General features: G+C 35.2%; 1 protein-coding gene across 1 annotated transcript in view; it reads right to left on the minus strand.

The window, feature by feature from the left end:
- CNTLN (centlein) overlaps positions 1 to 24499 on the minus strand; it is a 192699-nt gene that overhangs the window by 75045 nt on the left and 93155 nt on the right. The window contains 3 exon segments of the mRNA XM_058825890.1: positions 14105 to 14230; positions 16963 to 17086; positions 22158 to 22218. Of these exon segments, the coding sequence (XP_058681873.1) occupies positions 14105 to 14230; positions 16963 to 17086; positions 22158 to 22218 (311 nt within the window).

Here is a 24499-nt window from a genome sequence, read left to right on the forward strand (position 1 = left end):
TTAACTTCAATATATTTACGAGTAACTACTCTACTTGACCTCATAATTGCTGTACAGATACTTCAAATAGGTCTTACGCCTTTGATCTATCTGCTGCAAAGCTTACACAAGTCGTTGTCATCTTCTAATCATCATTAGCATGGAAACATACAATCAGAGCAAGCTGGGGTTGAAAGACATCTTAACAATCATCTAATATCAGAACCTGACCAAGGAAAAAGACTGTTACACTGCTATCATTAAGAAAACCTATGAATTTCCTTATTGTCTTCTTTTTCACTCTATTTAAGTAAAACTTTGCTGCGATAGCTTAAGCACCTTTGAAAACCAATCTTCAGAAGCCTTTTTAAGGTTCTCAACTTCCCACCTGCATTTGTCCTTTCTCTGTTTATTGGTCCTACCTGTTTCTCAGCAATGCAAGCTTAAGTTTCAAATGCTGACCTTTTCCATATAAGGGGCATAAAAGCTTCTGCAGTCTCTAGAGAGCTCCTTAAGACTCTTTGGGGGCAGGGGATGGTTTGCAACTATTTTATTTTCATTTTTTTAAAACTGTAGCATGTATTTCAGATGGGTTTCGGTATATTTCTTAACAGTCTCCAACCAATGTTTCTGTACTGCTTCCAGTCTTCAAGGGTTGATGATTTTTTGACTAGTTGCTTCATTTTTATGTTTCCTTACTGGAAAGGGACTATCCCTAGGCCAATTGATTTGGTCCACTCTTTTCTGATATTATTTAAATTAAAACAAATACATAAAACAATAAATATACATAAAACAATACATAAACCCAATATAGGCCTTCCTTCTTTCCCTGGAAAAGTCACAGAGCAAATCATCCTGGAAATAATGTCCATTTACCTAATAGACAAAGTGATTGAAAACATCTAGCACACATTTACCATGGAAAAATCTTGCTTTACCAACCTTACTGAAACTGTAAGAGATGAATGACTGTAAGAATAAAGGGAGAGCAGGCAAGAGTTTACAGCTTGAATTTGGCAAGGTATTTGAGACAGTGTCTCATCTTAATGCCTAAGATTTGAGACCTGAATTGAAAATTAGATAAGGTGTCTGTAAAACTGGCTGAAATATTAGGTTGAAGGGGTGATGATATGTCATATGGAGTACAACTGGCAGCTAGCAATTGTAAGCTTTCCTCAGGGATCCACTATAGAGCCAGTACTGTTTACTGTCTTTATTAACAACCTCAAAGATGTGTTAGGTGCCTCATATCAAGTCCACAAAAGATATAACACTGAGGGAAGCAACCGAGGGCTAAGTAGAGGACAGGACCACTGCTAATTGAGACTTCATAGGAAGAAAAAAACTGGCTGGTGGGAACTTCATGAAGTTCACTTAAGGCAAAGTCCTGTTACAAAAACTGTTTGAAAGAGGACATGCTAAAAGACCAATTGGCTCAAGAGCAGCTTTGCAGAAAAGAAATTATGTCCTTTGAACCAATATGATGAACATTAGCAGTGACATGCCTTTATGATGAAGGCTAACAACATGCTAGCTGCATAGGCAGCAGTCAGTCAATTTACAGAATTGATTCTACTCAGCATTTCTGAGACGGCACATGTGGCTGTGCCTTGTTTCAGGCTTGTCCAAGAAAGACACTTACCTAAATAGATTAAGTATAGCAAAGGGGCATCAGAATGGCCAGAGATTATACATATGTTTTATGATGACAGGATGGAAGAAAACTTCTGACTACCAATTCCCACTTCCTTCTATCCTTTAAAGGATTGCAGGACATTCTTGGTGCAAGAGGCTATTATCACATCAGTTAGAAGGCAGGTCTTATATTTCACTGATGGTCTCATTTAAGATACTCAATTCTTTCTGGTGTTTTCTTCTTTCTCTAGAGTTGTACTCTTTGTGGCTGACCAAATAAAATGTCTTATATGTAGAAAATCATACATATCACACTACACCAAACTGAATAAGCTGCATGCCACTGTGGGGACTGCTACCCACATCCTGAGTTTAATTTTCTTGATCTTGGGAAGGTAAAACAGATACAGCCTCCCTTTTTGAACCAGTTACTGTCATCCTATCCTATCCTATCTGTGGAGGCTATGGAGCCTGTTGGAGAGATACCAAAAGAGTTACCTGGAAATCAGCACCTCAGACTCCTGCGTTACCTCGCCACTTGGTGAGGTGAAGGACTCAGAAGGCTTCTCCCCCAAAGTTTCTTGTTTGTTATGTAAATCATCCAAGTTATGTCACCCTTTAGCGCCTTCCCCAGTTCCAGCATGTTCTCAGTTCTCAGTTCCCCACTGACTTCCCATTCCCACTTCTCCACTCCACATCCCTGTCTCTCCGCCCTCACACCCTGTTGGCTGTTGCTCCTTTCCCTGCCCTGGTACCACCCCCTAAGCCCTTACACACACATTGGCTCTCCATCTCACGCTCCGCCCACTCGCACACCATATTTAACCCAGTTCCCACGGTTATCCAGGGTCTTCATCCCTGGACTATCCGGCAATAAAACCTTTGCTAGAACACTACACAAAGATCCTTCCAGCTCTTTCCCTGATGGCCTATTATTCCTATCTGGAATGCGTGTGAGTGCCCACCTGCTGTCTGCATGTTCGCCCGAATCCTTGGAAGTCGGAGATGGCTTTCTGGGCAGTGATGGCTGTGGTTTCACATTCTACAATTACTGTAACTACAAGCTTGATTTTAAAAAAGAAAAAATAAAAAGTGTAATATAAACTTTTATACCAGATATCAAATACTTTTTTCTCTTAAAAAATCCAGTAGTCACTAAATGAAGTGAAAGAAATTGTAAGCTTATATTACAGATTAGGTTCAGTACATTTCTTACTTCCAATTATATTACTAAGTGGCACAAGTATTTGAGCACAACTTTCTTTCCCCGAAGAGAAATTCAGCAATGAGTGTTTCAAGGAACTGCAGGAGAAGCATAAACCTACAAAAATTTGCAGTCAACTGTCTGCCTTGGCAAGCAGTAACATCAAACATGGAGGATGCTTTCAGTTCACCCTTTCACAAGTCTCCTAATGACAGTGTATCAGTTGACATGCAGAATGCATTTTAGTTCTATTTTTCACAAAGTTAAAAATTCTCTTCTTTAGTTCTTCTTCATCTTTCTGCTTGAGCAAGGAAATACATACAGTGTATGAAATTCATAAATCAGTGTTTTTTGAGGAAAACAAATTTTCTGTCCTTTTAAAATTGAAATTTTAAAATTCTGTGACTAGTATTAGTGTTATTTTTGTCAGCATCTGAAAAATGCAATCTCAAAATTATGCCTACTAAACAGTATTAAAACCCCTCAAACTCTTAAGCATTTTACAAGAAATGAGGAGGAACTAGAAACTAAAGTTCATTTAAAGATTAAACCACCATACAAAAGGAAGAATATAGTACTTGTAGGTACTCAAGTATTGCAAAGCAAACCATACACAACACCGCAAAACCAGACAAGTTCTAAACTGAAATACATACAGCAGTTTAGAACTCAAAATGAAGTCTGTGGTTTTCACAGTAGGCAAACAAAAAAGTTTTCTATGGAAAGAAGTTTGTTCTGTAGACTCAAAGATAAACCTTTGAAGTATAATAAAAGAATGAATGATTGGGTTTGAATACAACGAAAATATGCAAGTCAAAAAAAAAAGACAAAGCAACCTAAGAGTGAATATTAACTGGTCACATCCATCTCATAAATCCACATTTTCACAGTTTGTCTCATGACACAGTCAAAGACTACTACAGCATTTTATTGTCTTTGTCACATTTCTGTGTTGTGTACTCATTCTATTATTTAACTCAGCTTTTAAAAATGGAAGTCTATTTTAAAAAATAACGGTATATATTTTAAAATAATAGATACCAGATACAAACTTTAGACAAATGTTTACCAGATACTGTGAACTATTTTGAAAACTTACACAATCATTTTATTGATATAGGGAGTAGGTGAAATCTTGCAGGGTGTTGAAAAGCCAGAATTCTGTAAATAAGCTCTTATCCATTAATAAATTGATGGAAAAAATAGAAAAAAAATCTAACTAAATTTGAATGGGTTTTTAAAGTAAAACAAAAACTGTTCAGAATTGTCTCTGTAAATTTACACAAGTAACAAAAATAACGTCAGGCAGGAGATTCATTACCTAGAATATATATCAGCAATTCAAAACAAAAGAAAATAAGCAACCACTGAGTTAAACGTCTATAAAGTTTCTTTAAGTCTAAACTCAAATCTGCAGTGTTAATGCTAACACAGTGAGATATTTCTGAAAGCTTGCAAGCTTGAAATTGCAATTATCGCTTGGCCTGTATCTAGATGCACTTTTTTCATAGGTTTATTTTGATCACTATGGGTTGGTTTTTTAAAAGAAGATTTAAAACATTTTCAAATCATGTCAAACAACTCTTTTCTGATTGCACTGTGGGAGTCTTTACAGTCCTGATTAGTTTATACTTAAGGTTTAGGGAGTCTTAAAGAAGACTGTATAACTGGAAAATATATCCTGAAAATTTGCAGTAACAATGTACCAAATTTACCAATAATGAAGGTTATGGAATTATGAGTAACATACATGACTATTATTTCTAATTTTAGGACTACACTAATCCTATGTCTGTCTATAAGATAAATTGAAAATGGTCTTTGAAATAACTATTCAGATCCCACACAGACTTTTCAGCTTTTAAAAAGATAGGGAAAAAAAACAAAAAAGAAAATACTAGCTTTGAAATGCAGTTGAAAGAGTAATAAAAACTAGCAGACTGAAAAAAGTCCAGAATTTATGACTTCTTCTAGAAAAAACGTCTTGCTCTTATTTATACTCACATGTTGTACTTTCTAGCAGCATTGCCAAGTTTAAATGATAGCCCATTAGATGGAGGAAAAGTGACTTAAAGCCATACAAAACCTAGAAACCAGTGTACCAATTTTCAGCTTTATGCACGCCTGAAACTGCTTAATGGCCTTGAGTCTCCTGCAAAAAGAGGTTATGCTGCTTGTAAGTATATTGGGTAGATTTTAGTGTATTTCCTCAGTAAGTCTTTGTCAACAGTAAGCATTTTCTTATCTGCTTCCTAAACAAGCTGACCTTCTGACAAGGTAATCTACTCCAAAGTATTTTTGAAGATTGCTTTGTTGACAAGAAAGAGTGCAGCAGCAATCCTAGATACTCTAGACTAGGTTGTCAGAGACTAATTTCCAGCTCCAAAGAAGAGACACTGAGTCCTTGATTTGAGAGGAATAAGCATCTTAAATTAGCAGGAATCTACTCGCATTTCCTAGAACACTATCAGGATCTTCTAATACGGCGGGTCAGAATTCTAATCGTGTTTTTACATCCGGAGAACAACCTCAAAGTCCTTTTTTTACTATAATTAACTTAATGAAAAGTCATTCTTCTTATTTGTAGCACATACAGAAAATGCACCATCAAGAGCAGGAAGGTGTACAAATACTCCGTTTCTATCCTTCAACTTTGCCACAGTCTCATTTGCCAGTATTAAAACAATGATATTCAGAAATCAAGAGAGATCAAATCTATGGTAATAGATTTGTGTAATAATTTGTATTATATACATATATACATTTATATTTATACATATATATTATACATTTATATTATATATATACAGGTAATAGTTTATGTTGGTATTGCATGCATTTTTCAGGGTACTGATATTGACCCACAATTACAGAATCTGCTGTTTTTCAGTACGATACAATATTCTGGGCTCTATTTTTCATAATATATATACTTTATTACTCCTCCTTTTTTTAGGGTTGGTTTTTTTTTTTTTTTTTAATACTCACCCCTTTGGAATACATGAAGAAGTAGCATATTAAAAACTATGCTAGAGAATCAGTTATGCTAAAAGAATTACTTCCAATTTATTTTAAATTTTAGCTAGGCATCAGCAAGAAATTCTTTGTAACAGTTGCTTACTTATCAAGTTATTAGAATAGAAGAAATGCTCCCACCATCTGCATATAAGCAAGGTTTCTGCAAAACAGACTCTCCTGCTAGAACAAAATATCCTAGTACTCATCATTTTTAATTGTCAGCAGTTCTAAAGATACCATCAGGAGCTCTCACACAGCTCCAAATCTAAGGTACATGTACACATGTGCACTTGGGTCTCAATGCATTAAAGAAAAGGTAATTTAGAAAGACAGCCTGAACTATAGCATAAACTTTCTCTCTGCACTTATGAGTTTAAAGGGCTCCTTCCCTCCAGAGTGGCTGACCCTGGGTTAACCCATTGCCAGAAGACTCTAGTTAGTCCTCTAGCAAACAACTGCCTCCTGAGTAATACACATCCCATAAGTCAGCCATTGCTCATCAGCAGCTTTCAGCATTCACAGGTAAGACAAGCAGGAGACTTCTACACTCCCCTGCATACAGATAAAAGGAATTAAGAGAGCAGGCTCATGGCAGTCTAAAATAAACATCCAAACAAACAATAAGACATTTTTCCCACTTGTCCCAGGGAATCTTATCTGGAAAATAAAACCATGCAGAGAATCTAATTTCTAATAGAGCTGAATACATAAAATGGAATAACCCACTGAGGAAACCGACTCCTTCCCAAGGATTACATGTTGTAAAGACTGCAGCAGGATGACTCTTTGGAGAAATAAGCACAACCAACCACAATCTCCTAATGCATATTGTTGCTGGTATGGACAGATATCAGGGGGCTAGTCCAGGAGCTGCAGCAGTCAGGGAAGCCTTCCTCTGAGTGCATGAGGTTAACTACTGTCTTTTCAAATGTTTTCCTCCAGAGTCATGGAAGACTGCTAAAGACCAGAAAGCCAAATTAAGAAAAAATCAGACAGAAGAAGAGTGCTGACCAAGCTTTGCATGCTCTTTATCACAGCCCTTTAAAAAGGGACAGCAGCATTGTTTATTACAGTAACCAAAAAAGTAAGTTCTAAAGACACTGGGTCAACAGTGTCAAAGAATTTTTTTTCTTATCCAGAGCTTAAGTTAAACAGCCTAATAATCCTTGCAAGGAAAACAGGACAGCAGAAGTAGATCTGTTTTCTTCCCCTCAGAAAAGAAAGGTGCTCGAGAAGAAAGACAGCACATCAACAGAGGAACATCTAGGTAAGCAAAGCTGAATTGCACTTTCTGTTCTTTAGTCTTCTAATTTTTAGAAGGGTAAAAATTCTGCTCTATAAAACTAGGGTAGAACACACATGCACGTTACACATACTTCTGTAAAAAGCCCATACAGATAATATAGGAAGAGGCTGTCAAAAATGGTCTCGTATGTCATAATACAAGCATTCATTTTGACTTTCAGCTACTCCAAAATTACTTAAAGTCAGGAGAACCAAGCCAGGCAGAAACTTTATCCAACTTTTACAGGTGAAATACTACTCTCACGGAAATTGGTCACTTTCTTCCTACAGCATTATGATTCAAGTACATTTGCCTGCAGTAAGGGCAAAATATGCTCTTTTCATGTGTCTGTATATTTATGTGTCAACTGACAGCCTTGGAAACTGAGAGCAAACCTGGGAGTAGGTGTTTTATATAGACTGTGAGAAAGCAAAAAGCATTACATATGTCTGAGGATAACACGTCCAAGGTAACAGTAAAGCAAAATGTACTAGCATTACTCCCATTCTGTTATTATTCACAGTATCCAGAAGGATTTACTGGAATTCCTTTACAGGAAAAATACTGTAAACTTACAGTTTACACTAAGAAATGTATAGTCTTAATTAACCAAGGAAATGAAGTATTTGACTACATATAGTCTTTAAGCTATCTATCTTACTTGTGCATCCACTTCCCAGAAATATGTCTTTATCATTCCTGTTTCCCAATTCAGTCACTTGTAGGATGGATGAAAATTGAAGGAAGAGATATCTTTTGTTGCTAAGTAAAGTCTCCCTGATTTACAACCCACATTCAGGAGCAAAAAAAGGATAAAAGCAACTCCCCCCTTCAACAGTCCAATGTCTGTTCACATAACAAAATTGTGAATAGTGTCATAGTTGTCAAGAGTGCCTTTTGAGATATATTTCAAGTTAATAGTCAGTCCTAAGTCAATGAAGCACTGGTGACTAGGATAGTTTCCACACATGCAGCATAAGCTTTAGTTTGCAAAAGGATGGTAGAATCAGATGCCTAACATTTTATCTAGCATTTAGCGATCTTTAATTTGTCTTGCTGTAGCACAAAATCCAGCTTATTTATCAAGAAGTGTTTATCAAAAATATAAATGTTACATTGTGTGAATTACATTTATTATTCTAATTTGCAAGTTTCCATTCCTTTAAAATAAGACCATCAGAACAGTCTCAATAAACAGTGTTTGTACCTGTACTAAGTTCAAAACAGATTCAGCCTCAAGGGCCAAGACCAAAGTACCAGTGCCATCAATATAATTCAGAGGAGATCACAGTACGAGGGCATATCACACATCATATGAATATCAAGAGAATTTGGTTGTTGAATCAGTCCTTCTAACCTTTATAAACCTCAGATGACAATATGCCAAAGTGTCTTGCCTACAGCCTGCTGTTAGTACAGAGCTGGTTTCCAATAATGCAAAGAAAGGATAAAAATTAATTTCTTAATTTATTTCTTCCACTGAATTTGAGTTTTAGGAAAATTTTGACAATTCCATGTGTATACTCAAGTGATTGTGTTTGAAAAAAGCAAATACAACAATAATTCTTAGAAAATGCATTCTGAATTCCTTAGAAATTAGAAAAAGATCCAAAAGCATTAAGATAGGTTAAACTTTTCCATGTATATGCATATTCTGCCTCATACAACAAAAGACAGCTGAGTAGTTTATCACAAATATCATGCTGGGTCACAATAAAGGTCCACTAAGCACCAGCATTTGACTTTCTAAAATTACAAAACAGCATGCTTTAAGAAAGGCTTCCAGAGATAAAGCAAGAATACAGAAACAACATTTAATAACTTTCATTGTAAAATATTATTTGTACTCCCTGAAATAAATGTTTCTACATATTTTCCAAGTTCAGTTGTTGAAGTTCCATATGGTATTACCAAAGCTGAGACACATGGAATCATGAAAATTTGCCTTCCAAAATCAGTACTATGTAAAGGCAAGTGGAAAATTAGCAGTGTATGTTAAAGTCATCTCCAGAATGTACCAAGCCTTGCTACCTTTACCAGAAATATCAGAACTTTCACAGAAGGCACTGTAGAGACAGTTACTCATTACTCATTCCTTATTTTCTTAAAATAGCACTCTGACATGTTAGCAGCAATCAGTGTGCCTTGGTGTTAGAGACTGTACGTTCATAGGCTTCTTCTGTGAACATTCAGTACAGTTTAATATGACACAGTACTTCTTTATTTTTATACGTGCATATGTATCTGTAGACTAATAAATCAGAAATTTCCATCTAAATGCTCAAGACCTTTTGTCTAGGCCAGACAGAGGGATAAGAAGACAGTTTTTTTTGCAGGTGGTGTGCTTACTACCAGTACAACAATTCATTTCTAAACCAAATAATCTACAGAAATCACTGTGATCCAACAGTGAGGCAAGCATTAGCTCTGTGCAAGCAATACAAAGGAAAGCTAACCTTAACTTTCTTCACCATCTCTCTGCTATTTTTTTCTCCTTGACAATGCCCAATTTTTATCACTAATGCAACTTTAATTCTGTGTTTACCTGCTTCTGTATTATTAAAAAAAATAGTTAGCACCATGACTCATGTTTTCAATATGACACAATTCTGTCATATATGAGAAGGCACTGAAGTACAAGACAAGACAAGTCCGATTAAATATGAAAGAATAAAGGAAAAACACAAACACATTTGATATTAAAAAAAAAACACTAAATCCTCAAATTTGTCTGTCAGCTAGGATGCAGTAAATTACAAGATATGGTGGACATAGGAAAGAAATGTCCTAAAGACAAGCTGAACAATTAAAAAGCATTAATCTCATCATCCTTGATAGAACCTTCCCACTGGAAAACAGTTAGTTGACATAGTGTTTGGTGAAAATGTAACTGAAAGCTTGCTAGAAAAGAAAAATCCAACTAATTTTCTTCACAAGAAGGGCCATTTTGTTCATATGTAATATGTACCTGAGTTCATGTGGCATTTACAGTTCTGACTTTGGTCCTATGAAAACATCTTTTGGAAACTATACTCTGCATTACACCAAACACTGCTGATTTCTTACATTTCAATTTATTTGCAGTGCAGTCCTTCCCAGTCTCACACTTGAGCCTGTCATTTTCACTGCCATATTCAATACAGTCAGTAAGCATGCACTTTGTCAAAACCCTCAGAAGTTACAAGACCGTTTGTAAAATTTAGGCTGGAATTGTTTTCAGTAGAATGAAAGGTGTATTTCAGATTTTTATCTATCCTAACCTAAACAAACACATACACACCATCATTTTCACTATATATGCCTTTGAACTACAGAATTACTAACTGCAGAAAAAAGTAAACAACTGCCCTGAGCTATTGGATTTGAGTTATTATTAGTAGGATGTCTGCTATGTTGCAGCACTCCCAAGACTGAGAACCAGAAAGATTACTTTACAGAGAAACCGTGCAAGTCAGAAGGGCTGTATGGTGTAGGTAACACTTTTTAACACTGATGTAGTGTGAATGCACTTTGTTACAAATTCATCTGGTACATGCTGTACCTATTGAGTAGAACAAAGAAAAAATTACTGGGATATTTGGATGTTGCGCAAAACAATGGACGTCTAAAAATAAAAATCTTTGATGACCAGGTCTCTCCTATTGCCTGAGACTGTCAAGATTATCAAAACTGTATTTTTCAGCAGGTTCTGTAGCTAAAGAAGGAGGGAGAAAACACACACTCAATAAGAGAAGGAACTAATAAAGCCTCTGTTTGTGCTTCTTACTGCTAGCATTCCAGCACACTAAATTTAGCTTTTTCTCCACCATACCCATTCTGACAGTGAGAAACAGTAAGAGGCATCACATGGTGTTGCTGGTACCAAGATAGGCTCCTGTCAACTACTTTGTCACATGCCACTACACCAGGTACACAACAGTAGCTTTCACTCCACAGGAATAAAGAAAGCAGAAACCACGAGGTCTTGTTCACCTAAACATGGAAGGCTAATCAGAAAACTTTTATTGAATAGCTGCTACAGCAGAGGAAGGATATGACTGAGACTGTAGTGATTCCATATGCTTTAAAGACCCAGAGCACCCTTCTTATAATGGATGACATGCACAACTACAGAGCACTCACACAGACAACAAATTTCCAGCTAGCTGTATATGATGACTTACATCATCATGTCTAATGTTGAAGCATGTTCTTTGTCAAATAATTGAGTGTTTCTGGTATCTATTACAAGCTTGACTACAAATAATACAGAATGAAAGATGTGAAATTGTATAGATTCCACAATAGTTTATATCCAGTCATCTATACATTTACAAAGTCTGTACATAAAGGCCAAGGGACAGGGTATCCCTATGCTCCAGCTAACTAGCTTTTGATATGGAAGTGCTGAAATAGTTTAAATTAGCCAGCTGGCAATCAGGTAGCAGAACAATTGGATGTGCAGTGAAGTAGTTCTTTGGAGTGGTACCTGTGAGTCCTTCGGTCCTTCAAGCTGTCCATGAGCCAGCAGTGTGTCCTGGTGGCACATTAGGAAGAGCATCGCCAGCAGGTTGATCCTGCCGCTCTGCTCAGCCTTTGTGAGGCCACATCTGGACTTGTGTGCCCATTTCTGGGTTCCTCACTAGGAGGGAATTATGGAGCCCCTGGAGCAGGTCCAGTGGAGGGCTAAAAACATGATTAATGTATGTGCATAATAAAGACATTTTACATCACTGCTCTATGCCTCTGAAAATGGAAGAGAAAATCTTTCCTGTAGATTAAATACATAAGCAAGCAGTAACAAATAATCCTATATTCCAAACTCACTCTTTGGTTTAGTCAGATAGAGAAATTATACATTTTAAAACTTACAACTACTTAAACCAAAATAAAATCCCTACACAGACACCCTTCTTTAAGCAAAGGTGCACTGGTTTTGGTTTATGTATGTTTTATGTCAACTTATAGATAACAATTAGTAAGCTCTCTTGAATTAAGTGCATTCACAAAACCTATGGGCTGACCTGATTTACTTACACTGCTTGTAACATTAATCACATAAGTAACTGGTCCAACTCCATAGATCATGTTCTTTATCCACAGAATTTAAAAAACAAAAAATTTTTGTTCTTAACAAAAAAAGCTCTATTCACATATTCAAAAAGTACAATAAATTTTCTTAAGAAAATGAGCTGAAATCCTGAAATGGTGACTTCTTTCAATGACTTAAAGTCTGTCATTATTAGAGAGATATAAACCCTGCAATTATGCATTCATTTCTTCCTTACTACAACTAACAGTAAGTGGCATTGCCTGTAAGAGCAAACAGCACCTAAATCCACACAAGGAGTTCACCTTAATGAACACAATGCTGCACTGGCTTCTTACTAAGCCCTTACTATGTGGACTTTCATGAACCCATTTTGTCTTACAAATGCTGTATTTCGAAGAGCTCAGCTGTTTGCTCATACCATCTCACTACAGTCTTGTCAAGGTCAATGATCTGCAACATACCAGACAGAAGGCTGTTCCCATAAATGGGACTGCACAGGAACTCTAGAAAAGCAGTCCAACTGTATCAATCTTCCAGGTGTGAACAATATATATAAGCAATCTCTCTTGCATGGCTTTGTGTGGAAAAAAAGGCTTATGTAATTGCCAATGGTGAATGTGTTCATTAGTGATGGAAGAGGAATTACATGTATGCAATTACTTACATGGCAAGAAAGTGTTCTTTCCTACATAAAAATTAAAAATAAAAACCCACAAAATAATTGCATGTGATAATTTGTTGTTGTAGCTTCAAAACAGAAAAAAAAAAAAAAAAGACAATGAAGTGACAAGAACAGGCACACAATTTTAACTGGCAGATATAAGAATACCCCATGTAACACAGCTACTGGCAACATTGCCTATAATACACCAAGGGAGATTATGGTCAACACAACAACTTATATAGAACAAACCAATTTGCTGCTGTTGAAATTCTGTGATAGCAACCTTCATGATATTGACACAAAATGGGTTTACATTGTGATCCATTGGGAAAACACATTTTCTTTAATGCTGACAAAAACGAAGTCTGAATAAAACTTTCTATGATGTCTTGATTCTTAAATTAAAACAGAAAATTATAGTTACTTACAGAAAGTGTTAAATCACAGCAAAGGGCTAATTATACCATACTAACTTCCTTTTGTCTAGTATAAAAGGACATTTTTTTACTTTGCCTGGCTGAGTGTAATAGCCTATGAATTATGAGATCAAAGCAGCAAACTGTATGTTTTCTAAAGTAAGAGTTTCCTTCACCAAGTTTTACACTTACTACAGCTGAAAGAGCTGTGTGAAGGGATCAGCACTAAACCCAAAGGACAGTCTGTGCACAGCAAGAAAGAGAGCAACTCCCTCGTGCTTTTTGCAGGTCACTACCAAGGACCATGTTAGCAGATCCACACCAGACCCTTAACAGGCAGTTCTGCTGCTACCAGTAATTAGCTTGGACAGCTCTGGCTCCAGGAGTAGCAGCAAGGCTACACCATAATGAGCTCAGCTGGGATTAGCAGGACAGGGCAGGGAACCAAGAGAGCTGAGGCATTCTGCATTGCGTATGTATCACAGAGATCAAACAAGGATGGCTGGCTAGGTTATCCCCTCACCACCTCATTCCAAAAATGAAGCACGGCAGTGTGTAAAATACAGGCTAATGAAGAGCGACACCTCCAACAGATGAGAGCCACATTAATTAACACAATCCCTAGATCATGGAATACAGTTTCTGTTAGTGCTAGCAAACTTGTAACTTGTCACTGATTTAAGGGGGAGAGAGAAGGAAAAAAAAAAAAAAAAAAAAAAAAAAGGAGCTGATGTTTTCCTTTTCTCCATTTGGTAGATGTTTTTATAATGGAATTTTGCAAGGAATTCCTCTTGTATGGCCTGTAAAGCACTTCAGAAAAAAACCAGTATGTTTCTTTACTTAAACACCATTTAAGAAGCAAACTCACTTCTCAATCAGCAGCTTTTTTTGCTCCCTTTTTAAAAGAGCCAGTTCATTCCATATCACATCAGGATCCTCTTGACAAAGCTAATAGGAACCTGTATTATGGTATCTGCTTTTACTATTTTAAAGCCTGTTTACGAGTTAAAATAGGTTTTTTGTTTTCAAATATCTAAATGTTTTAGGAGAACCAGAATAAAAGGACCCCCGCTTTCAGAAAATGCACATTTTCAAGTACAGCATGCAGTGAATCTGAATTTTTTATGAAGTATACATTCTGAGGCATGAAACCTTAACTGTGGTAATAAAGAGAAGTTCAATTACATAGTTTCAGACAGATATTGTGCTAGTACGACATCATGCCTCCCAGATGACATGTGGCAAAATAATGTCACCCACATTCTGACAACATTGCTTTAAATACTGGTATGTAAAGAAAGAAGAAGTTAAAATCATCACATAATCTCTTGAAAATAAAGGGAGAGTCATCAACTCCTCTAATCCCCCAGCAAGCCAATCTGGAAGTTGTAGCTGATGCCCATTCTAAATCACAGTGCTTTTATACAGTTTAATAAAGGAATTAGCTATCTATGGATGAGACGATGTATTAATAAAAAGCATATTGACTTTAGAAGTATAGAAAAATAAAATAAAAATATTTAACAGTTTTTCTGTCATTAAAATATTTTTAGGTATTTTAATAATGCCAAAGATAAAAGCTGTATTAAAAAATCCTTTATGAAATCAATTTAAAACTGCAATCTAAATTCCTAGTGGGCATAGAAATAAACTCCTAGACAATGTGGTAACCTCCTAAGGCCTCCATCATCTTTGCAGTCACGTACATCAGTGCAAGTTGTATGTACACTGACAGGTGGATTAGGTCACATCAGCTGCCATCTCAACAACAGATATTAATCTACGAAGAATATGGGGAATGGGGTCCTCCATCACTTACAAAGGATCAGAAATGCCACATAAGCACCTGATACTGAGTTCTTAATGCACAATTTACATTACAGCAGCACTATACAGCTTTTTGAGATACCAAAATAACAGTCCTATTGTTACAGACTGCTTTTGTGTCTTGTCTCCTTTGTTGAAGTGTATTAAAAATGAAAACCAAACCTCCTTTAGTGTGGCTTCATACAAATCTAATCTGATGATGAAAATTATTGAAACCTTGTTATTTTCAGCTCATCTTAAATAGAGATGAAAAAGTTAGATGACTAAGTGAAGACTGGCCAATCCCTACTTTTCCCAAATACATCATAACACAAGCTCATCTCATTTACTTTTAACAGAAACAGAAGTCACCTTTGTCTCTCTTTCCCTTTTATTTTTCATTTTTTTTCAACTGTCAGAACCAGAACACCCAGTGCGTCACTGTATATCGAGTTTAAGATTTTAATGTCTTTATCTAGTTCATTTTTTTTTTATCTTGTTAGCCTTGGCCTCTCAGTGGATATGAAAGCCTAGAATTAAATAATGCCATTGAATTTAGAAACTATCATCCTTAAGTCACTTCTAGATTGCACTAAATTTAAAACAGTGAGCTAGAAGAAAAAGAATCAGTATTTTTCCTAAAAAACCCTAAACTTTTTCATTATAATTTAACCAAATATATGTGCCATTATGCTTGGGAATTTCAAAAAATGCTCCTGTGCTACCACCAATGCCTGTAGCAAATTTGTACTTTACCATTGTTTTCATCCACACTTTTTTCTTTCCTTTTTGAAAGACAAACTGCTCCTAAGTAAATGCTAGTATTTCAAAGCAATGCAAATCTACTAAGATAGGCCATAGCATTACTTATATATGAGGAACAGTTAATCATTCACAGTGGGATGCTTTATGTCACCCCAGACTCAGAACAGCTACCAGTTTTGCAGCATTTTCTGTGACTCTCTTTTTGTTCAGAGAGAGTTATAAATTTAGTGTCAAGATCAGTCAGTATTGTTCTAACTGCAAAAACAATTATTTTTAGTAAAACATAAGTGTTTACTGAGCTGTTAGGTGAATGCTAAAACCCTGCTATAGCCACAAGGAAATTCCTTTCTTGAAACAGGTCCTGAAAAACAGCAGTGCTTGAAAAGTGAACTAATAAGAAATGTTTTCATACCTCTAATTGCATCTGTTTACCAAAAATTCTGTCTGCTAATGACTAAAAAAAAGAGATTTTTTGCATAAAATTTTCACTGTTCTGTATAGAGCCTAAGGGAGAATGATATACAGAATGTTCATTATGCAAATTTTATGTGGTAAAATCTTTCCTCTTTCCATTAATAAAGATATATTGCTGCATTTTTTTGGTAAAATTATCAGAAATAATTTAGTTTTAAATAATTTAACAGATGAAAACACCCTGCTTTCATGGACATATTATTTGATTTTTCCCCATATAAGGAAGAAGATTTTAGCTTCAGATAATACATGAATTACTAAATGTTAGAGAGGGTATTATTTCTATATTTGAATGAATAAAACTATTTTGAAAAACTGTTTGAAACATAATGAGCAACTGCTGTGTTACAGAAAATTAAAAACATGCAGTCAAGAAAATAAAAGAGGAATTAGACAAACATTAGGAAGCAGTCCTAGCTGACCTTTGTCCAGTACTCAGACTCTCAATAAGAGCCTAAATAAAATAAGTCAAGGTGTCAGCTCAACATATTTCCTCTTGGTTTCAACTGTAATGTTTGTCATATAGGGGTAAGTCATGTATTCTGCTTTAACAAAGGAAAGTCTAGATCACCACACAGTAGCTTCTTCCTTCAAATTACACTCTCTTTTGAATACCTATGTAATACTTCGATTAAGATTTCTTGTGTAAGGAAAATGTTTTTAATGAGCTATGTAACTTACCTGCTATCACCCTCTTCCCACTGCTTTAATTGCTCTTTTAGTGCTCTGTAGTTGGTCTGTAACATCTGCAGCCTTTCTTCGTGTTTTCCATAGGCTGCTCTTAGCTCATAAGATTCTTGGGACTGTATGAAACAAGAAAAACAAAATCAGAGTAGGACAAAATGTAAGGGACTGTTACACAGATCACAAGAAACAAAAGCTGTCTTTTAGCAACTACTATGAGACTCAGAAATCTAAACTGAAAGATCAGGACTCACAGTCCTTGAGGTCAAAGTTTTCTTATTACTACTTTGGAAAATTCCACTGATTTGGCAATTCACTTAAATATTAATTTAATTAATAATTAATTTAATACTTAATTTTCGTGCTGCTGAAAGTTTCAAAAATTTACTACCAAAATGTCAGCTTTTATCTGGTGAATCCATAGGCCTAATACATTTTAAAACACATTGACTGAAAAAGGATTGTTGGCACTCAAACCACTCAAACCACTTTTTTTCTTTTTATTCCCAATGGAAAACTGATCTACGTATTTTCAAAGGAAATACTGGCCACATGAAAAAAACTTACATTTAAATGGCTTCAGGATTTCCTCACATATTGTTTCTGTAAATATTTATATATACCTGCAACACCTAGACTTTTTCGTCTAGTAATGCAGCAAACAAGAAATAAAACCATTTTTTACAATGGCTTTTATATAATCAAAACCATACAAAAAAATGTACAAAACAAAAAGTAAAATATACCTTGATTTATATAACAGCAGAGCATCATGTGACCTTAAAAACAGACTTTCCTAAAGGACAATACAGTGCTATGGAAAAAAAAAAACAAACAAAACCACTAAGAAGAAACATTTCATAGTATAAAGCAAGTCAGACTCTGACACACACTAGTAAAGAATTCACCAGCAAAGAATTCATTATGCTATAGCAAAATTTGCAATCAGAGCTTCATTTTCAGTTCAGTGGGAGCTCTGCTTGTAGAGCAACTACAAAACTAAATAAATCAAAGCACTTTATTTGCAAGTATTTAATGCTTATATGTAAGGAGGACTATTCAGCATAAGTCAATGAATTAGTTAGACCAATAGTCAGAGCCGCAAACCATAAAAATTGAATCCCACTATATAAACATGGCAAGTTCCAGAGTACTGCTAACTACAAAGTACCTATACTAAGCTTAGCTTATCAAATGCAGCCCAGCTTTCATGATGCACAGAGTTGAAAGATACCAGCTACAGTTTCAAATGGTACTATATACAAAATTCCAGAAATTTTCTGGAAGTGACTCAGGAAACAGAAAGAGAAGATTCAGGAACAGAATCAAGTCCAAAGTGACCTTGCCTTTAAATATTTGCCAAAGTGGTGGTGGTAGGTTTTTTCTAAAACAACCTCTAAACCAAATATATTTATAAATTTTGTATTGTTTAAAAAGTACTTTTGACTCATTTTAAGTGACTCATGTAAATACCACAATGATATTAAAAACAACCACATAATTAGCAATATAAATGTTAGACTAAGAATGCAGAGACCATTACCAAGCTTTTCAAGAGGAAATAGGAATAATAAGATAATAATTGTAAGAATACAATTATACATATTGTGTTTTCAAGAGAAGTTCATGAAACAACTGTTCTGAGATTGTTTGATATTGCTAGCAAAAACTGGTCAAGTCTGTCAGGGTACTGGAAAATAATGTCTTCAATATACATCCTCATAAGCTTATTAGTGTCAATGCCCTTTCAGAGATGCAACCAACTGTAGAATTTGGCCTTTCCTATTTATGAATCTACATTTTTCATTATTGCTTACCTGTTCTATTATCCATTCTGTTACAGTTTTTGCCTTCTCTTATCACTTGCTCTGCTCTTGCAGAAATAGAAATTAGAAAATTAACAGCCCTAATCATTCTCTCTATTGAATTAAGCACTTTAGAACTTAAAATACTCACTGAAATTTCCATAATCTGTTAAGACTCATCTCTGTCTGAATTAAGCTATATTTCATAACTAAACTGTCTTGTACAGTTTTGTATATATTTACATAAACGGGACAGAACAACCACTGCTAGCAGTGCTGGACCTCCAGATTATTCTCCAGCTGTCCCCTGTCACCCACAGTACTACTTCCCATACAATAATGAAAAACAGTAACAGAAAGTTCAATCTGCAAGAGGAAAAACCCAACTGTCTGTGAAAAAAAAAAAGCCTTTTTTAATTATTTTTTTCTTTCTTTTTGGAAGGTCACTCAGACAAGTTAAAAGATAACCACTCATTCAAATTTTTGTTGAAATTGACCTGCTGTTATAGTAAAAAGGAAAATTAAAAAATTACACTGATTCAATTATTTGACTATGCTCAGGCTTACAAGAACTGAAGCACCTAATGGTTTAAAAAATAGTTTTTCCCACTAACAGTTATGTGGATAAGCTGCAATATTCATTCAGTATTTGAACACTATACATGGAACAGGACTACAGATGAAATCATAGGTAAATATGAGTGTGATCTTGCTCACACAAACAAGTATTAAGGCGGCCCTAAAGACTGATATTCTAGTTTTATTTACGTCCGAAAATTTTAGAACCTAAAAATGGATGAGAAAACTCAAAGGGAATAGCTCCTCTTGTGTTTTGAGACCTTTCCAGTTAAAGACAGGATTATCTCCTCTAGGCTACACCAGGCATCACAGCTCTAGGAGCAAAACAGGAGAACATGAACATATTCTCAGTTTGTATCAAATTACCTATTTCTCAACAACCAAGCTCTTATCCACTTCTTAAAGACCAATATCAAATTGAATTACTTATGCTTTGGACCAATCTAAGTAGCAGCTTAATAATTTGTTATTTAAAACCCAGAAAATACTCTTATTTATTTTGATGTTTTCTTCCGTAATCAAGGGTGTAATCAGTCATACTCTGTTACTTTTTAGTATGTCCAGAAACAAATCCAGTCCTGTATAAAATCTCTGAATTTAAATGATCACCCCATTTATACTAGTAACAAAGAGCCAACTTTTCTTGTTCAGAAATTAGTCAGCTGAGAGAACAGGAAAAACCTGTCAATGGGACATTGACCTTTTCTGCTCCTTTGCAATACTGACTGGGACATTCCTAATCCTGAAAACTGCAAAAATAGAGCTGTTATTTTTTATTTTTTTTTTTTTTCCACAATTGTTACCAATTTTTTGACTAATATATGAAGTCACCATTTCACATTCCAGACATGCAACATCAGAGTGTGTATTGTCAGAGCAACCATTTCTCTCAGCAAGAAAATTTCTAGTCATATAGACAACACTTTTTTTGAGGAGACAATAATGCAAGGACCAGTTTTGAAAATGTTGATAAAATCCATTTTTCCTAGTTGCAAACAATGCCTGAGAGAAGGCTAGCATTAAGAAATCACAGAATAGCAATAGAAATGTTCTGACATTAACTTTTTTACAGCTTAGTCCACTGCCATGCTGGCATTAGCCTCACTGAAATGTGAATGTAGTGCCACAACATGTTTATTATGATGACCTGGACCTCTACAGCTTCTTTTCAACCCATTAAAGCATTTTGCAAAAGAAGCCAAGTAGATTTTCAAGAGAAAATGCATTAAGTTCATGTGTTCACTTTCAAGGAGAGATTTAGCCCTTAAAGACATCATGGATATCTGTGATAGAGATCCCACACCTGTAACGTCATAAAGCTGCACAAATTTTTAAATTATACTTAAAGATTAAATAGAAGATAAGTAAAGGCAGTATGGTGAATAGTACAAATTATTATATGAGGTTATTCAGAGAGAATTCTTTCTCTTCTGTATCTGCTTTCCTTCACTCCTCTTTACAAAAGAAATGTGGAGCTCTCTTATCATTTAACCATACACACTGATGTGTGTTTTGCCTCCAAGAGCAGAACAGCTGGAGCCTACAGTTCCAGAATAATCTGTAGCATCAGTATCAGGCAGGCCAAGTAAGAGTAATGAACAGGAAGCCTCCCAAAGGCCAGTTCTCAGGTTTAGCTGGTGGGATATGCCTTAGATTCTTCAACAGAGAGAAAGAATTGAAACAAAATTAATTTTCTGTCTCCCAGGAACAACCTGGAAGGCTGAATCTGAAGTCTAAATAACTTCTCCTGTTCATGTACTCTACATGTGTTAAGACAGTGCATCAAACTCTCCCAAGCATACAGATGGATGAACTATGGCATTTGTGCTGAAATATACTTCCCACTTTCAGTTTTTCTAAAATCCACTTATCACTATGGTTGGTAGAGCTTCCAAATTTTTTCACTTACCTAACTTTTATCACAGGATGTTCAATATAAACAGTTCTCCTTTAGGCTACACATAGTTGAAAATATCTTTCAAATTCCATAACTGAACAAGGATAAGCAACAAAAAAAAGAGGAGGAGAGGGAAGAAAAGGAGGAGAGGGAAGAAGAGGATGAATTTTAAGTTTTTAAGAAAATATGACTCAGGATTTGAGTTTTGCATTCAGAGGTGCCAATTTTAAACCAATAGTTTCTTCAAAAGATACTATATTTCTGTAGCAAAATACCAAACCAACAAAAATACAGCTACAAAAATCTGTGAAACAGGGACAAAATGAGAAATTGTAAAACAAGCTCAATTAAGATTTTCTACAAAGGCTTGGAGTGAGGGAGATTGTTATTTTTTTTAATAGCATTTATTAGACCAGCAACTAACTGAGCCATAACTTACACAATTTCCAGGGGTCAATCTTTTTCAAGTAATTGACCTCAGCATTTTAAAGTATGTCTTTATTGTACAGAAAAAAAAATTCTTTTTACTTTCAGTGCTTCTACTTTTTGAGTTATTTCATATGAACACATCAATTTCTCAGAATATATATTCTCAAACACAAACTTTGAAAATGCATTTAACAAGTATGTGTTACTGATGACAGCTCAATTAGGTTTCTTCAGGACTTCAGGATTACTCACACAGTAAAGCAAGTAAGTAAACTAATGAGAAGTGCTCTCTGATCCAAAGAGACTTACAGTCCATAAAACCATATGTCTAATTCTTAAAATGTCTGTTTGTTTTGGTATATCTTTATCCATGCAAGCTTATAGCTAGCAGGCTTTTTATTTTTATTTAATGTTCACCTTTAGCTATAGTGTCTTCTCTAAGTTTTCAATCTTCCTTTCAGCTATTTTAAGCTTCTTTAGTTCCTCTGACTCTCTAAAAGAGCTCTTTGGGGACAGAGACCTTGAACGTTTCACAGGTGGTTTCTGGAGAATAAAACAAGGACATGGTTGAACTAGTTGGAACACCGGATTATGAAAGACATGCAGAATTAAAGAAGAAGTAATTTTGAATACTAATAATGAATTATAAAAAAAAAAAAAAAAATCTGCACGGAATACCAGAGAAATAACAAGCAGAATTACCACAGCGCTACCACTAAAGGTTTCTCTGTGACTCGTTAATGAGAATATTCATTTACATTTACATTGTTTCTTTCAGAATAATGATGTCCCATTAGGGAAGACTAAAGGGTTATAGACTCAGAAATGCAAGAAACCTCATTACAAAGGAGGGGATAGAGGCTGGTCTAATTGCTCTATAAGGGTCCAAGGTTACACTTGATAGGACAACCAGAAACAAGAGGGAAAGGATTTTTTTCCCTTTGAAATAGTTTAACACACTGTGAAGTTGAAGGAACAATATGCTTGAGGAATATAAATACAACAGACAGTAGATCTTATACCATAATGACCATATGGTCATTAACTATAATGTGACTAACTAGAGACAAGAATATGTTTATATTATGTACAGCTTCATATAGCAATCTGGAAAAGAGTATGTGAAAATAACACTTAAACTGGGCAGCTTTCTTGCTCATTCTATGTCATATGTCCTTATGGCAGAGAAAGAAAGGCCTCATAAAATTAGACTTTCAGATTTTCGGAATAACTTTGGTTAAGAACAGTGAAATACTAACACACACTTAATGCCAATCAGGTAAAATACTGTTGCGCCAACACATAAAGTCAAACAGAAACTTAAGGTAAATTGTGATTATTCTTGTTGCATTATGCCACTTTCTCCAGGAAATAACTGATGTACAATAAAAGAAATTAAGGATAAATTCTTCTTTGATACTATATATATCAATATTTTCACTAGTCCATTAAATTAATCTAGAGTAGTATCTTAATTAGCAACTGACATTTTTTTCTTTGACCACTACCTTCCAGTATGAAATATGCACAAGACATCATATACCACATTTCCATTTCAAATAGTACGGGTTTCCATAAAGGAGAAAAAAAAAAATCTATCAAGAAATATCAAAGAACAATAATATCCCATATTTATATTTATGAATGTAAACATTTCCAATGTGATTTTGTCATTTGATTTCAGGCTTCTTTTGCTTATGACACACACCTGAAAGAGACATAAGAACGCCCAACAAACAACCAAGCAAGATTTTTTAAAAAAAACAGTGTTACACCCTCACAAAAAAGTCCCCAACCAAAGCCAAAGCCAAAGCCAAAACCAAAACCAAAGCCAAAACCAAAACCAAAACTAAAACCAAAAACTAATCCAAACTAACCAAACAGAAAAAAACCCACAAAACCAAAAACAACCCAAAACCAAAAAAACCCAACAACCAGACAAAAACCCAACCCAACCCAAAACACCCAACCCCTGCCAAAAACAAAAAATACCAAAACCAAACCGAAATAAAACAACCAAAACAAAACCACTTAAACAACCAAAAAAAAACCCCACCAAAACACAACACTTCTATCTTCTACGTTCCTTAATCATTATATGACCATACTATGCATTATTTTTCAAGAATTGTTTTCTAGGTAAATTTTATGTTTGTATAGAGAAAATCTGTTTCTCCGAAATTAGAAACAGAAGGTCAAAGCACTCTGCTTGCTGCCAAAGTGAATGACAACAAAGGAAAAGGAGTGGATCAACCAGCACCAGACTGTTAGGAATAAATAGAGAAAAACTGAGAAGGAACAGAGGTAAGAGAAAAAAAAATACAGAAAAATATAAAATTCGTTTTCTTGCTAGTCTAGTCACAGTTGATGAGATACAATGAGCACATGAGATTTTTTTTTAATATAGGTATGTATAGATATAGATAGAGAGATAGAGATAGATAGATAGATAGATAGATAGATAGATAGATAGATAGATAGATAATTATACACACAAACAGAGTTTATCTATAATTACCTAAGATTGTGCTAGAGCTAATGCATGTGAAAAAACAGAGAAAACTTTTAACTAGTTATGGATATGGAGATGATTCCCTGTGACAATGGATGGGATTAGTGATACGTGTTAAGAAAATTCTATTGCTTTCACCTTTTTAGTGATCAGACTAAAGGTCTGTGGAGAAAGGGCACTGGGTCTGGGCTTCACAGCTGCACATCGGTAGCTTGAACCCAATCTTTGCTAAGAAGGTAAACAGCTCTATCAAGACAAAAGAGACTGTGTAGTAAAATACACTGTAATTGGATTGCCTGGGGCTGCTGCAAA

This window comes from Poecile atricapillus, chromosome Z (assembly GCF_030490865.1).
Source record: "Poecile atricapillus isolate bPoeAtr1 chromosome Z, bPoeAtr1.hap1, whole genome shotgun sequence".
NCBI classification, from domain to species: Eukaryota; Metazoa; Chordata; class Aves; order Passeriformes; family Paridae; genus Poecile; species Poecile atricapillus.